This window comes from Euleptes europaea, chromosome 6 (assembly GCF_029931775.1).
Source record: "Euleptes europaea isolate rEulEur1 chromosome 6, rEulEur1.hap1, whole genome shotgun sequence".
Taxonomy (NCBI): domain Eukaryota; kingdom Metazoa; phylum Chordata; class Lepidosauria; order Squamata; family Sphaerodactylidae; genus Euleptes; species Euleptes europaea.
This window is the reverse complement of record NC_079317.1, coordinates 27,148,166-27,165,392: the sequence shown is the minus strand read 5'-3', so window position 1 is coordinate 27,165,392 and position 17,227 is coordinate 27,148,166. Positions and strand designations below refer to the sequence as shown.

The following is a 17,227-nucleotide window of genomic DNA, read 5'->3' as shown; positions in this document are numbered from 1 at the left end:
CGCTTTCGGCGCTCTGCGGCTGCGCGGACGCTCTCGCCCTCGTCGCCGGCCTCCCCTCATGGCGCCTTTTCAACAGGCGGAAGGGGTCTCCGCGCGGCTTTCCTTTCACCGCCCCCACCCCCACCCCTCGGACTGTGGAGAGGGATGCGGTGAAACGGCTACCCTGCCCTCACGGAAAAGGGCGCGAAGGGGGTGGGGGGAGGGGCGGAACAAAATGGCTCTCTCGCCCTCACGGAAAAGGGCGCGTGTGAGGTGGAGTGGGGGGGGGGGCGGGCGGGGAGGACAAGAGCGCCCTGCGGTTCAAAGCCGCTCGGCTGCGAAGGACGCGAAAGGACCCGGAAAGCACAAGTCCGCAGGAATGGCGGCCCTCCCTTCCCCCCCCCCCCAACCTCCCCGCTTGACTGAAGTGGGGAAGGCCCTGTCGCCCGGTCCCGAGAATCAATCTCGTCGCTTCGTCCGCTTTTGTATTTAAAGCCAAACGTTCCCTATGTCGCCCTGGGCGTGAGGTGAGGGGAAAGGGCTTCCCCGCTTCCCCTCACCAAGTCCAAGCGCAAACATAACGTCCACCCTTTCTCGCCGCTTCAGCTGGACTAGGAAAAACCGAGGCTTTTAAAAAGCCGATGACTAGACCCCTGTTCGGGTCACAATGACAACCCACCCACCGCCAGGGACTTCGCAAAACCCCGATAGGAATAGCATTGATTCCGCTGAACTCTCTCGCTGCTCGTGGTCGTTTGTTGCAGAGCAAGTCCCCTGAAATCACTCACGCCAGGCAAACTTTGGCCATTTATGCACGGGGGGTTTTTTGCCTTGGATTTGCCGCTCTGTAGAGCCACATTTTCCCCATCGGAGTTCTCAAAACTCAAAAAACAATCCCCCATGCAGAGTTCTGAGAATCTGGATGGGGGAAATGTGCATCTACAAAGCTGCAAACCCAAGGCAAAACCTCCCCTGCATAAACGGCCTTTGTTCACCGAGAGGCTTTTTACGCTCTCCATGGTGCTGAATGTAGTGTTGTTCACGTTTTATCTTCCCATGGTTTTTGATCTGACTTCTGGTTAAAGGACAGGAGAAGTTGTGTGGGTATTATTGTTACAGTTGTTGTTACCCAATCTATCAAGGATGCAGTCCTACATGCACTTGGGAGTGGTAGAGCTGTTGCAGAAGGTCCTAGATTCAATCTCCCGCATCTCCAATTAGAAAGGATCAGGCAGTATGTGATCTGAAATAACGCCATCGGAGACTCAAGGAGCCATTGTCGGTCAGATTAAACAATACTGACCTTGCTAGAACAATGGTTTGAATCAATATAAAGCAGCTCTCTGTGATTCATTGATTTAAATGCCTCGTACCTGCAAACGACTGCATAAGATAGCAGTCCACAGCATATACACTATGCAGTAAAAAGGATTTATAGATAAAACATAATGAATGCTAACCTTCACCATTACCACCACTACTTGCACACAGGCCACCATCAAAAATCTGTGCAAATAAAAAGGTAATAAAATCAGACTCGGATTTTGGCAAATCTCCAGTGTAGAGGAGTTCAACAATTGAGAATGTTTTGTCATATATCTTTGCAATTTAAACTTGGCAAACAGTAAACTCAAGAGACTCTCTGCCTTTGAACTTAGAGATCATTTGAGATGGACAGAGGCATTCCCTTAATTACGTTGGCCTCATAATGTTAGTAGTATTCTCCATTAATATGTATGGGTGTGAAAGTTGGACAATTAAGAAAGCTGACAGGAAGAAAGTAGATTCCGTTGAAATGTGGTATTGGAGGAAAATTTTACAGATACCATGGACCACCAAAAAAAAAAAAATCAGTGGGTTATAGATCAAATCAAGCCTGAACTGACCCTAGAAGCTAAAATGACTAAACTGAGGCTGTCGTATTTTGGTCACGTCATGAGACGACAAGAGTCACTGGAAAAGACAGTCATGCTAGGAAAAGTTGAGGGCAATAGGAAAAGAGGAAGACCCAACAAGAGACGGATTGACTCAATAAAGGAAGCCACAGCCTTCAATTTGCAAGATCTGAGCAAGGCTGTCAAAGATAGGACATTTTGGAGGACTTTCATTCATAGGGTCGCTATGAGTTGGAAGCGACTTGACGGCACTTAACACACACACATGGTACTTTGGTCACATGAGAAGACAAGAGTCACTGGACAAGACAATTATGCTAGGAAAAGTTGAAGGCAGTAGAAATAGAGGAAGACCCAACATGACATGGATTGACTCTATAAAGGCAGCCACAGCCCTCAGTTTGCAAGCTGTTAATGACAGCACATCTTGGAGAACATTAATTCATGGGTTTGCCATAAGTCAGAAGGAACTTGACGACACTTAACACACACACACACACACACATAAACTCAGAACCTTAAGAAAAAAATCAAGGTTTACATTGAAAGACTAATTGTAGTAAATCTTTACAACACACACACACAATGTTAAAGCTCTAAACCAGTGCAATGAATTTTGCCTAAAACAAATGGAAGCACCCAAACTGGAGCATGAATACTGCATACTTTCAGCAGCATGCTCTGTAAGGAAATGGGCTGTCCTATTTCTGTACCAGCCAAGAGAAAGGTGCCCCACAAAGAGTTTACAACAGCAGTATAGCCTTAAAGTTACAGAGGCACCACACTGGTAAAATCGGCCTCTCAAAAAAGCTGCCTCAAATACTACAAAGGGATGTATTCCAGGCCACTACCACAACCCAGAACTCCAAATATAACTCCTGGAGCACCAAGGACTTAAAACTAATTGTCAGATTAGGAACAACTTGGATTCATAGTAGTGGCATAATACTTGCCTATGTTCTGCATCAAACACAATGACATTAATTAGGTGTATTGTAGTGACTGTTACTTAGTGATTCACTGTATATTTATTTCAAACAGCTACTGTGTATGCTACTAAGTTAAATACAGGTTTGCTGTTCAGTGTTGTACACAGCACACTTTTTCAAGCAACAGCCAGTACAGATTTTGCTTTTTAAAGCCTTCACTAAGGCTGAGTCATGTTGCCAATTTCTATATGAATTTTCCAAGCATGCAGCAAAAACTTTGGCCCATTCGAATACAGAAGAAGAACTGTGGGTGGAATGACTAGAGTGCAGGTGGCACTTGGCTAACATGGAAACCTGCTGATTGACATGGATCATCCAGTGACGCTGTTCTCCAGTGGAGCTGGTAATGAATGGCACAGTGAATCTGTCATCTTCTATTTGATGGAATTCACTTGACACCTACTCTGCAACTAAGAAGACAGTATCTCCAGAACAATGGAAAACATCTGCAGGCTTTCTAATATATTAATATGCAAAGCTACCTTATACCAACTTATACCTTATACCTACCTTATACCAACTGATATCATACTGCCCTTGTACAAATCTATGGTGAGAACACTCTTGGAATACTGTGTACAGTTCTGGTCACCACACCTAAAAAAGGATATTACAGAGCTTGAGAAGGTGCAGAAAAGAGCAACCAAAATGATTAGGGGGCTAGAGCAACTGTCCTATGGGGAGCGGTTAAGACGCTTAGGGCTGTTTAGCTTGGAAAGAAGGCGGCTGAGGGGAGACATGATAGAGGTCTATAAAATTATGCATGGTTTGGAGAGAGTGGACAGGGAGAGGTTTCTCCCTGTCCCATAATACTAGAACACGGGGTCGTCTGCTAAAGCTGGAGGGTGAGAGATTCAAAACAGATAATAGGAAGTATTTTTTCACACAACGCACAGTTAAATTGTGGAACTCCCTGCCCCAGGATGTGGTGATGGCTGCCAGCTTGGAGGGCTTTAAGAGGGGACTGGACATATTCATGGAGGAGAGGGGTATTCATGGCTATTGGTTAAAATGGATACTAGTCATGCTGCATACCTATTCTCTCTAGTATCAGAGGAGCATGCCTATTATTTTGGGTGTGGTGGAACACAAGCAGGATGGTGCTGCTGCACTCGTCTTGTTTGTGGCTTCCTAGAGGCACCTGGTTGGCCACTGTGTGAAGACTGCTGGACTTGATGGGCCTTGGTCTGATCCAGCAGGGCCTTTCTTATGTTCTTATGTTAACTCAGAGCAGTGGTCCAGCTAACCATTGTTTACTTTTCACTGGTAGCAGCTCTCCAAAGACCCATATAGAGGACTTTCTGAGCCCTGTTGTTCTAGATTAATAATATAACATAACGTATTATTTGTAAGAACAAATTCAGAAGTTTGATGACAAATGCTAGAGTCATAAATGGTTTCATTTTGCTTATAATTATTAATCTACAGGGTGCTGTACTGAAGATTTGAAACCAAAGAATACCTGATATCAATGACAGCAAAATTATTACTTCATGCTTCTGCTAGTCACTGCAAAAAATGTATCCTGAATTTGGTAACCAATGTGGCATCCATCACTTAAAAATTTTGACTATTTGCTATTAGTCAGAAGAGTTTTCCAACATTATTCACATTTTTTCCCTTACAGTAACTCACCAGAAAAGAAGAAGAGTTGGTTTTTATACCTCGAGTTTCTCTATCTTTAAGGAGTCTCAAAGCAGCTTACAATCACCTTCCTTTCCCCTCCCCTCAACAGACATCTTGTGAGGTAGGTGGGGCTGAGAGAATTGTGACTAGCCCAAGGTCACCCAGCAGGCTTCATGTGGAAGAATGGGGAAACCAACCCGGTTCACCAGATTAGAGTCCGCTGCTCATAAGGAGGAATGGGGAATCAAACCCAGTTCTCCAAATTAAAGTCCACTACACTTAGCCACTACACCGCACTGGCAATAATGCTAGGAAAAGATGAAGGCAGCAAGAAAAGAGGAAGACCCAACATGAGATGGATTGATTCAATAAAGGAAGCCAAGGCTCTCTGCTTGCAAAACCAGAGCAAGGCTATTAACGATAGGATGTATTGGAGGACACTGATTTATAGGGTAGCCATGAGTCAGAAGCAACTTGACAGCACTTAACACACATGCACTCAAACTTCAAAATCACCAGGTGCAAAAGAACTGACAGTGCAATCCTAAGCAGAGTTACACCCTTCAAAGCCCATTGACGTCAATCAATGTAGAAGGATATAACTCAGTGAAGGATTGCACTGTCAGTTTCCATGGCTTGTTTCCATCTTTGCACTGCTGGTCTATTGTTCATGAATGGATGTACCGTAATCCAACTTGTTTAGGTTGACAATCTACATGGAACACAATCAACTTGTACTGTATGCAAAAGCTTCAGTGGCACTAAATGAAGTGCATAAAGGCAGGGTGATTAAATTTCGTTGCCTTTCCTACCAGTGTTCTTTCATGGAAAATCTGATTTCCATCTCTCAGATGAAATCGATTCAGAAGTGCAGCAGAACTAAATATAGAACTCTTCTAAATTCTAGTTTTGTGACAGCAATTGAAGAGCTGGTTCCAGCTTATCATAATGTGATCTAAATGATATAAACCTTAAATGCATTATTCATTTTTTCTTGTTTTTTTGGATATTTCTGTATAACTAAAACACTCCAGGCTCATTAGTCTAAATCTCATATAATATTTATATTTGTAAATATTTGATGCATATAAATGTGTCACTAAACTACATATTTTAACAGCACAATCCTGGGGAAGGGGAGTGAAAGTGCACAAGGAGTCAAACTTGACATCCATCTATTCCAGAATTCCATTTTCTATAGAGAGCCAGCATGGTGTAGTGGTTAAGAGTGGTGGTTTGGAGCGGTGGACTCTGATCTGGAGAACTGGGTTTGATTCCCCACTCCTCCACATGAGCAATGAAGGCTAATCTGGTGAATTGGATTTGTTTCCCCACTCCTCCACATAAAACCAGCTGGGTTATCTTGGGCTAGTTATAGCTCTCTCAGCCCCACCTACCTCACAGGGTATCTGTTGTGGGGAGGGGGAAGGGAAGGTGATTGTAAGCCAGTTTGATTCTTCCTTATGTGGTAGAGAAAGTCGGCATATAAAAACCAACTCTTCTTCTATAGTGCCCAAACAGATCTTTTGAGAAACCAACAAACATCACACAAAGGGTGCCAGTGCCTCCCAAGCAAATGGGAGTTCATGTCCTCCTCTGCCAGCTGGGCCAGAGCTGGAGTTTGAGGAGGGGTGCTTGGGGTGTATTGGGTTAAAGCAAGAGGTTGGGCTGCTGAAGGAGAAGCACCAAGACAGAACCCACACAGGAACATGCCCCTTTCTATCCTCCTCTGGTTTTTCCATGGCAATTGGAATGGCTCCCACCTACTCTCCAACCCCCCCCCCTTCTTTCAGCTACTATCATGAAGTTACTAGTTTCCAGATGGGCTTTCCCCCTTCATTATTATCACAAAGAGAGACGCAGAGATGAGAATGTGAGAAGTTGGCGAGGAGAAAAGACAGAGATGGATGCAAAGGGCAGCAGCCGCCATTAGGGAGGGCTGGCCTGCAAGCCACTTTCAGAGGCTTCGTGACCCACTTTTGGCTCCTGACCCACAGGTTGGGAAACACTGCCTTAGCCACCCAGCCAGGTGACGCTCCCAAGAACCAGCAGAAAGTTATGCCAGCAAAAACCACAATGTAGTCCATAGGCACATAAACAGTGGGAAAGTCAAAATGCACCCACACTGGCAAGTCCCTGCCCACAAACCCCAGTGTAGCATAGGATGCCAGCTACAGCCAAGCACTCATCTCCCCAGAGGTGGCCAATCCTCCTGTTCCGTACCCCTCCCCAACACTACATAAATTCCATCCAGGATGCACCATAGCTCAGTAGGTAAGGTATGTGGCACAGGTCTCTGATGTGGACACATAGAACATACAGTGTTGCACCTTGATGGTAGGAGAGGCAAAGAGAGGACACTTATTACTGCTGAGCAACCACGTAACACTGTCACCCCAAAGGGGAGAGCAAAATCCATACTATGCAGCTAACATGTCTTAGTTTCAGATCCCTTTCAAGTATCCAATTTCTGGGGGCACAAACCAAAAGGGTGACCATGCACCAACATGTGAACAGGTGAGGATATCCAGCTGCCCCGGACCAGCAGGCCACACCTGCCTCCCCTTCACATGCGCCTGGGTGCTAGTTGGTCAACAATGCTGGCTTCCCACACCCAAGGCTTGTGGTATATTTGTATGGGGGTGACCCAAGCCAGGCCCTTCCAGCAGTTTTCCCCATGTCATGCAATGGGGCATACTCCCAAGAGTAGTAGTCCATGCAAACAGGGAGCCCAGGTGGATGAGGAGCAAGAGAGCTTCTATCATGGGTGCAGCATGGAAGGGTTGTGAAGGGGTGTCCCATTCCCCCTTCTGCAGTTTGCAGGGGCAAAATATCAGCTCTTAGGCTTTTGCCTGCCTCTCACCACTCTCCATGTGGGGACAGAACCAGGAACCCTGGCCATACCATCCCAGTGCCTTTCCACTGAGCCAAGCCTGTCTTTGCAATGTTCTCTGCCTGGCACCATGTGGCTGGTGGTGGCATTAGGGCTGCAATGGAGTGCCTACTAACACTGACTACTTTCCATCTGCCTTCTTGGCCCAATAGGTAGGATGCTATTCTTGGGTGTGGGGCTGTGAATTTGAGCCTGGCCTCTTTTTTCCTCTTTCTCTCCCCCCGCCCCGCAAACTACTTTTACAGAGGAAGGGTGTGTGTGGCTTCAAGCAGGGATGGTTGCATGTGGGTTGCAGTTTTGCTGCCAGTCAGTCTTGATGTGGAAGGGGTGGGTACCTTGTCAGCTGCACAGGTGCTCTTCCGGTATGGGCTGGGGGAGGGGGATGCTCAGGACATGTGCGTCTCTGGGTATTACACTGTCTGTGGGTCTTTCTCTCCCTGTCTGCTGGCTCTCCGTGGGAAGGGTAATGGCACTGAAGGGCAGTGGCTGAATCAGTAATGAAGGCATCTGATGAAAGGAGTCCTGACTCTCAAAAAATACCCTGAAAATCATGTTAATATCTAAGGTGCTACTGGATTTGAATCCAGTTGTTCTACTACAGTCCAACATGGCTACCCTCTGATACTATTTCCTGAAATAGGGGCTCTGGTAGGAGAACAGGCTCACACTTTACAAAGTGAAAAATGATGCAAAGAATTCAGTCAGTTTCTCTGCAATCTTTTCCCTTTAGCAATCCTTTCACCACTTTGTCATTTAAGGGCACCACTGCTTCCCATGTTCATTTTCTCCCTCTGATATACTTAAATAAATTCTTATTTTTGTCTTAATGGTTTTAGCAATGTGTTTCTTGTATTCTATTTTTCCCCACCCTGGCAACTTACATTTGTTGTCCAGAATTTGTGCTCTTTCTTGTTTACCTTGCATGGGCAAAATTTTCACTATTTATTTAGTTAAATGTTTATACGTGCCTTTCCCACCATCCATTGGGGCTCAAGGCACCTTGCAAAATGGTGCTAACCAAGTACTGAACTAAACAATTAAAAACCATAATCAACAAAATTCAAACACAGACCAATATACAATTTCCCCAAACTGGCAGGAAAGACATCAGCCTCTGCCAAATATCAATTTAAACTTTAAAATGCATCCAAAACCAGACCAATGTAGGCCCCTTTTGAATCTCCTCCAGCAGTCTGTTCCAGAGAGTTGGCACTATAGGTTCAAATCCCACTCTGCCATGGAATCTTACTGGGTGATCTTGGGCCAGTCACTCCCTTACGGCCTAATCTACCTCAAAGGCTGTTGCAAGAATAAAATGGAGAAGAGGAGAATGCTGTAAGGAGCTTTGGGTTCCTATTGATGAGAAAAGCGGGATATAAAAGAAGTAATAATAATTGCAAGTAGCAAGGGGAAGGGTGTTTCTAGAAATGACCTAGGCCAGGATATAAGAAGACAGGAAGGTAGAGGCGGTATACAGGGAGGATGAAGTATATGCCCTCCTTTACACAAGGAATTAACAGACCTTCTTAAGCATGGTATACACACAAAGAATACTTTAGAAGAAACACCAAAGGAAGATCTAGGGGAAGCAACTAAATTGAAATACTTACAGAAGAAAAACATGGCCAACACCAGTTGCTGGTGTTAGCCAGCAGAGTGTACAGGGGCCGAGTCCCTATTATACAATATTGCAAGTACATTGAGCTATGGCATTGGTGAGTGGAGCAAGGGAATGGGGGGGGGGGGTCCAATATCAAATATTGTTAAACTGAATTGCTACATTCTATATAAAAAATGCATGACATTTTAACCAATTAACATCCAAATTCAGCATGCTGTTAAATTTCAGTATTCTAATTAATTTCTTTTACAGAATAGTTACCTTTTGTTGAACCAAATGCTTATTGCTATAGGAAAAAATATGGCCAAATGCCACTTTTGGAGTTAGCCTGCAGAATGCGCAGGGACAGAGCCCCTACAAAATGTTGTGAGTGCATCAAGCTACAGGGCTGGCAAGCAGAACAAGCTGGGGCAGGTCCCTAGTAAAATATAAGTACCCCTACTTCTCAGTTTCTTATATACTTGTGATCATAAAGTTGCAAGAAGCCACTGACACATTTAATTCAAGTCCTCTTTTTCTAATTCAGGTTACCTCATTCTGAAAACGTACCCAGCAAATGACTGATCTGCTTTTCCTCCAGAGAAGAGGTTACACAGCTGCAGCTCCCTCTATTGCTGGGGGGGGGGGGGTTCCCTTATTGGGACACCACCACAAAAAAGACCCTGGTAGCCATCTGTCTAGTCTCTGAAGGTAAAGGCATCTGAATAAACATATTGAACAAAAATACTTACTGATGGTCAAGTTCAAATGGGAGGAAGAAGTTTTTAAAACACCCTTAAGTCTCAGGATGTTTAGGGCTTTATAGGTAAAAAAAAGGTACATATTTTTAAATATTGGGGAAATATGTTCCAATGGGCAGTGCCAGTCACATGTTGCCTTTGATGGGTTCTCAAATGTTCTGTTACCTCCCTGTTTCCCAGCATTGTGTGCTGGGCATTCTAAGGATACAGAAGAGACACATTTAGGGTGGTCAAACAAAGAGGAGGACAGTTCTGTCTTTAAGAATGACGTAGAATAGTTAATTTCAGCCCAGTAAATTTTCTTAGACTAGTCCTTTTGCCAAAGACTCCTTTTGCTATACAATGATCAAAGTTCCAGGAATTCTGTTTATCACCCTAGTCACAGCCTTTTGCATGAAGTCCCATGCACAGCACCTGGGAAAGAGCAACAGGAGATTTGTGGAATCTTAAACAATAGCAAATTTTAATCTATTTAGGCTAAACTTTGTAGGATTGGAGCCCAATTTGTCAGATGCACCAAGGTTCGGGCTAGAACAATTTTTTAAAGTCAGTCTTTAAGGCACCACAAGTCTTCCTGTTTGTTTTTACTGCAACAGATTCACATGGATACCTGTCTGGAATTATTACCAGTAAACATGGTCCGGTTTAGTGATAGTCCTCTGAAGAGCCCACTGGTACGTTAGACTGACTGTGGCTGGCCCAAGGTTACTCAGCAACCTTCTGTGGGAGAGATGGGATTCAAACCTGCGTCTCCTAGACCCCAGTCAGATCCTCTAACCACTACAGCACACTAGCTCTGATAGGCCAGTGAAGTTGTTAAGCCCCCTTTGTTTTGTAGCAGAGGGAATATTTTCTGTGCTGCCTCCATCTTACTAGCGTCTCATGAGCAAACTTTTGCATTCATTACAGATAGTACAGGGATGTTCAAGTAGGGTTGCCAGGTCCCTGTTCGCAACCAGACGGAGGTTTTTGGGCGGAGCCTAAGGAGGGCGGGGTTTGGGGAGGCACTTCAATGCCATAGAGTCCAGTTACCAAAGCAGCCCTTTTCTCCAGCTGAACTGATCTCTATTGGCTGGAGATCAGTTGTAATAGCAGATCTCCAGCTAGTACCTGGAGGTTGGCAACCCTATGTTCAAGAGCTACTCTGGTCTGGGCCAGGATGTTCCAGTTCCCTTTGTTTTTGGCACTGTAATGTCCATCGAGATCAGCACCCTGAACCTCCAAGCTTCATTTCCTGATGAATGATGCCTGCCACTAACAAACTGACAGATCCTTTTATTATTAGATTACATAAACAGCATATATTATGGTAAAAGGCTTGCAACCTGAGCAAAGTTCTACTGCACCCCTCAGAAAGTGTATCTGTTTCCCTTCCCCCACCCCAATTCTAGAGCCCTATTCCCAAAACAGGATTGCCATGCCTCCACTCTCCAAACCGGGCTGTAGAGCATCAAACAAGTCCATTGTGCATTTTTTAAAGGGACACTGGGGAAGCTTCCTCCCTTCCCTCGATGCTGGGGGGGGGGGGGAACAACCCTGCCCTTTTTGCAATTTGTCCAGGACGACTCATTGTAGAGCGGGAGAAAAGCTCTGCTCGAAAATAGTAGAAAAGGGCAAGAGCCCAGTAGCACCTTAAAGACTAACAAAAATATTTTCTGGTAGGGTATGGTACAAAAATATTTTCTGGTACAAAAATATTTTCTGGTAGGGTATGGTACAAAAATATTTTCTGGTACAAAAAATATTTTCTAGTAGGGTATGGTACAAAAATATTTTCTGGTAGGGTATGAGCTTTCGTGAGCCACAGCGAAAGCTCATACCCTACCAGAAAATATTTTGGTTAGTCTTTAAGGTGCTACTGGACTCTTGCCCTTTTCTACTACTGCAGACAGACTAACACGGCTACCCACTGGCCATTTATTCATGGAAGGATTTTGCATTGGATTTGCCACTCTAGAGATGCACATTTCCCCCATCTGAATTCTCAAAACTCTGCATGGCGGCTTATTCTTTGAGTTTTGAGAATATAGATGGGGCAGAAGCGCATCTAAAGAGTAGCAAACCGAAAATGGCTGGAAGAGGGCGGCGACCCTCACGGCTGGCCATCTCCCAGCTTTGCTTTCTCCTCCTCCTCAGGCAGTTGCTTAGCCGCCTATGCCCGGGCGGGGACCTTTGCTGCCGCGTTGCTTGGCAAAGGGAGGCGTGCAGGCCGGGCCTAGCCAGGGACTCGAGGAAGTAGGGGGTTCTGGGCCGCCGGGCCGCCGCCTAGTGCGCCGGTGGGGGGTGGGTTGAAATGGACCCCCTGCTCCACGCCTGGAGTTACTTCAGGCGGAGGAAGTTCCAGCTGTGCTCGGAGCTCTGCTCGAAGTTGCTGGAGAAAGAACCGGGCGACCAGGTAAGGAGGAGCTTGGGGGAGCGGGACTGGGATACGGCGTTAAAATAAGGGGGTTGGGAGCGGGGGGGGGGGGAAGGAGTCCAGTGTAGACTCCGAGGCTCTGGGCCGGAGCGGGACCAGACCTCGCAAAGCGACGGTGCAATCCCGTGTCGGAAGTTATTCCTGCCCTCTGCACAGGGCTGCAGCGCGAGCGCCTGTTTGCATGCATGCATGCAAACTACAGGAAGGCTTCGTCGCTTTGGCTTGAGGGAGTCTTGGGGTTTAGACTTTCTCTTCCTTGGCTCCACCATCAGCCAAAAGGGAGACTGCAGCCAAGAAATCAGAAGGAGATTGAGACTGGGGAGGGCAGCCATGAAGGAGCTGGAAAAGATTTTGAAGTGTAAGGATGTGTCACTGGCCACCAAGACTAGATTAATTCATTATTCAAACCAAAGTCAATGCATTTACCTGGGCATTTACCTGGGCTGTAATGCATTTACCTGGGCTGAATAAAGACCTTGCATTCATGGCCCATTACCAATGCTGATTTCTCCACACCCATCTCTCCCCTGGACATCACAGACTCTTCTGCATATCACACCTAATCCCATCACGCCTGCTATTCACATTTACATACTGTTCCTCTACTTAAAGACCTATGGATTCACATTCTAGCTGTATCTGAAGAAGTGAGCTGTGGCTCACGAAAGCTCATACCCTACCAGAAAATATTTTTGTTAGTCTTTAAGGTGCTACTGGACTCTTGCCCTTTTTGACTAGATTAATTCATGCTATCGTACTCCCTATTACTATGGAAAGCTGGACAGTGAAGAAAGCTGATAGGAAGAAAATAGATTCCTTTGAAATGTGGTGTTGGAGGATAATTTTACGCCTCCGCTATTGTGGTGTTGGAGGAGAGGGTTACGGATGCCGTGGACCGCCAAAAAAACAAATCAGTGGGTTATAGATCAAAACAAAGCCTGAACTGACCCTAGAAGCTAAAATGACTAAACTGAGGCTGTCGTATTTTGGTCACGCCATGAGACGACAAGAGTCACTGGGAAAGACAGTCATGCTAGGAAAAGTTGAGGGCAGCGGGAAAAGAGGAAGACCCAACAAGAGATGGACTGGCTCAATAAAGGAAGTCACAGCCCTCAATTTGCAAGATCTGAGCAAGGCTGTCAAAGATAGGACATTTTGGAGGGCTTTCATTCATAGGGTCGCCATGAGTCGGAAGCGACTTGACGGCACTTAACACACACACCCAAAAAAAGTGTTTTAAGGATTTCACATATGTGTCGAGAGGGTGCAATAAAACGGGTGGAGACGGTTGTGCCTGCTGCTCGGGCCCTGTGCGGATGGACACGAAAATGTGCGCAGTGGGGTTATAGCCTCTGTCCCCTCTTTCTTAGAACATTTGCGCAAGAGTGTTGCACGGCAGGTTTCCCCTGTGACCACGGTTTTCCTAGTTTGGTATGGCTTTTTACATAGACTGGGGTAAAATTGGAGAGAAAGGGAAGGCTAGTCACCACCAAGGAGACTGGGCCTTGAGAAAAATAATATAAGGCCCCCCTGAAGCGGGAGGGTGTTCTTCTCCCAGGAGCTGAGTTGCAGAGAGGCTGCTAACAGCAGGAGAGGATCCCTCATCCAAGGAGGGTGGGTTGGACCCAGGAAGGAACAGGTACCCTAGGGACAGCTGCGTTAGGACATTTTATTTTCTTTCCAGTGTGGTACAGTGGTTAAGAGTGGTGGACTCTAAGCTGGAGAACCTAGCTTGATTCCCCACTCCTCCACGTGAGCGGCGAACTCTAATCTCATGAGCCGGGTTGGTTTCCCCAGTCCTTCACATGAAGCCTGCTGGGTGACCTTGGGCTAGTCACAGTTCTCTCTGAATTCTCTCAGCCCCACCTACCTCGCAAGGTGTCTGTTGTGGGGAGGGGAAGGCAAGGAGATTGTAAGACAGTTTGATTCTCCTTAAAAAGGTAGAGAAAGTTGGCATATAAAAACCAAGTCTTCTGCTGCTGCTAATTTTGCTTTGTTGGCTGAAAACATATTGTTGTTTCCAAATGTGCCTCCCCTTCATCTGTTTGGTTACTACTCACTTTGTTTAGTAAAACAGGTTGTTTTAATCTACCTGGCTCCTTATGCCTCAAGCTTGACCATTCACCTGGCAACGCCCTCATCAGTGGAGGGGTACTGTTTGGAAGGGTGAAGAGGGTACTTTTATACCCCCTCCCGGTTTGAATCCACAGATCAGAGTGGTGGTAGCTTGCCAGCTCCAGAGCTGAAGAGGGAAGGAGAGAGCGTGAAGCTAGAGGGCTCCTGGGAGGAGGGGATATCCACATTAGACAATCCCCCATGTGGCCCGCCACACCCACCACACTTCTCAAACCACATCTCCCAATGTATTCCCATTTACCTGTTATGGTCCTCAGATAGCCTTCTCCTAGTGAAACCTTCACGTGGGATTGTTTGTTTGGTAACACTTAGGTCATGGGCATTCTCTGAGGAAAGTCCATTCCTCTGGAATGTGAGTGTGTTGTAGACTTGCCAACCTCCAGGTGTTGGCCAGATGACAGAGATCAGTTATCTGAAGAAAATGGCTTCTGTGGAGGGTGGACTGTATAGCATTATATCCAGAGGAGGTCTCTGCACTCCCCATACCCCACCCTTGCCAGGTTCCACCCCCAAATCTCCAGGAATTTCCCAACCCAGAGATGGCAACCCTAGTGTATTGGGTGCCTTCATTCAGGAAGGCGTGCAGGGCTGTTTCTGTTGGAGAGGGCATTTGATAGAGGGTGAACTGTTTTCAACTGCATGTTTTTAATTTGGTTTGGTTGTAATGGACACCGTTTCATCTTTGCTGCTTTTGCTGTTCTGTTAGCTGCCTTGAATTGTGCACATAAAGCCACTTATAAATATTTTAAATACATATCTAAATAAAATGTTTTGCATGCCTGAGAGAAAATTTGAAAAGAGATTTTTAATGTAGTATTCTTAAACATTACCACCACTTGTATATTCATTTTAAGTAGCATTATTCCAAAGTTTATATTTATTTAAACAATTTTATCCTGTCCTTCCCCCCAAGGAGCTTAAGTGTACATGACTTACCCCTTCTAGATTTTAATTTTCCCTATTTATCTGATCAAGAGCTTACATGTTTTTCATTCAAAAGCGGACTGAGCCAGTCTCCTCATATCTGAAAGACTGTGTTGATTTTTAAACAACTATTCATTTAATAGTATTATTTTCAAAATATTAATCCAAAAATATGTGCCCTTATGATATTTTACTGTAGTTCTTAAGATCTGATTACTGAGTGATTATTTTACCAAACTTAAAAAAAATATCCGTATGGAATGCGTAGACCATTTATGTGTGTGTACGTATGCAAACCTTATGAACTTGCCTGGCCGCTATGGTAATCTTCTGAGGCCCTGCTTCAAGTGCCCCTGACATCTGAGATTAGGCAGGTGGCAACCCAGGAGATGGTCTTCTCAGTCATGGCATCGAAACTGGAATTTCCTCCCCAGAGTGATTCACCTGTCCTCGTCTGTTGGCATCTTCCACCAGCGAGTTAAGACTTCTTTGTTTCATCTGGCATTCAGTCATTGAGCCCTCCTTCCTGCCCTGTTTTTAATTGTTGCTTATGTATATGTATGTATTGTATTGTATGTGTGCTCTGGTTTTAATTGTTTGAATTATGTGTTTTTGTTTGGTTTTAATTGTTTTTAAGATGTGTTTTTATTATAATCTGTTAGCTGCCTTGGTGGCCCTGATGAAGGCAGAAAGGCAGGGGTATAAATTTTGTAAATAACTAAAATGTAATATAAATAATACATATATATCATATATAACTCAAAAGAGGAACATTCTTGGCTTGATGCTAAAACTGTAATTATTTGAGGGCAAAACAAAATCAGCAATTGCTGCTAGAAATAATGTCAGCCATGTTTTTTTTAGTGTCTTTGCTTCTCTATGTTTATTGCAGTAGCATGACCTAGCAGGAACATGTTTCTGTGCTGCTGTCTTGCTTGATCCTCCTGCTTAGTTGGCTAATCTGATTATTGCCCTTTGTGTTCCATATGTCAATTTGAAGGCAGGAAATGAACTGTAGTTTACTGATGTACGCAAAAAGGAAAAATAGTTGTGTACCCCTGTTGAGGTGTGCTATTACAATTTGTTTTTCAGTGTTAAAATTCTGTATTATAAACTCCCATTTAAATACATGATTTGCTTATTGAGGTAAACTTACGTGCCTTCTGTACAGAAAGGGTCAAAGGTAAAATACTGGGGTGTGTGTGAAGAAACCAACATATTTCCAGGCAAGAAACGTAAGAAACGTAAATTCAACCCTGAGAGGGGATGTAGTTTAGTGACAGCTACAAATCAGGATGTCCTCAGTTCCACTCTTGCCTTTCATGAAACTGCTGTTAAGTCTTAAGCTTGCCTCTCATTCTCAGCCACTTGACTCACTCCTTCTTCAAAGGTTGATGTAAAGGTGATGCACGTGAAATCCTTTGGAGCGTATGTTCCATGTGTTACATAGCTGCAAAGTACTATCATTACCTTTATTTCTAAAGAAGCATCTTCAGCTGAATCCCCCCCCCTCACAAAAATCCCCTGCACATAGACTGGTAGCCAATGATTTTACAATTAATTTGATTATCCTCCCTCCTTGTGTGCTAAATGTAATTTTATTTGGTTGTCCCAATTTTAGTATGTGTCCTGCTGAAGTGTGCAGAGGCACGCTTGGATTTATTGGGACCTGCGTTAGTTGATCAAAAACTGTTCAGTGAGCAGAAGACCTTCAAAATCTTACTGGCAGGGCTTGACCAAAGAACTGCTGTAGCTGGCTAAGTTTCTGTTCTCTGTAATGAAAATACGGGCCTAGTTAAATCCCATGTATAATCTTCTTGGATTCTAACCCTTACGTTATACATTATTTTAAGATGAATGATGTTGCTGAGATTTTACGTAGGTAGTTCATTTTATAAAAGTGTTCTTTTTCTGCTTCTGCATGGCCTGTGGGCCATAACCAAAACTGAACTGAATTTTATTTGGTCTTTATTATGCTGTAGAATAAGTCATGTTGCAGAAATCTCAG

At 44.7% G+C, this 17,227-nt stretch overlaps 1 protein-coding gene across 3 annotated transcripts in view; it reads left to right on the top strand.

Moving 5' to 3' along the window:
* Window positions 1-12,034: 12,034 nt before the first annotated feature.
* The window catches only part of TTC8 (tetratricopeptide repeat domain 8), a 52,311-nt gene continuing 47,118 nt past the window's right edge, over window positions 12,035-17,227 (top strand). For all 3 annotated transcript variants that reach the window (XM_056851159.1, XM_056851157.1, XM_056851156.1), the window contains exon 1: window positions 12,035-12,138. Coding sequence is in view for 2 of the 3 variants with exons in the window: in XM_056851157.1 (XP_056707135.1) it covers window positions 12,037-12,138 (102 nt within the window). In the remaining variant the exon portion in view is untranslated. The remainder of the gene's footprint in view (window positions 12,139-17,227) is intronic.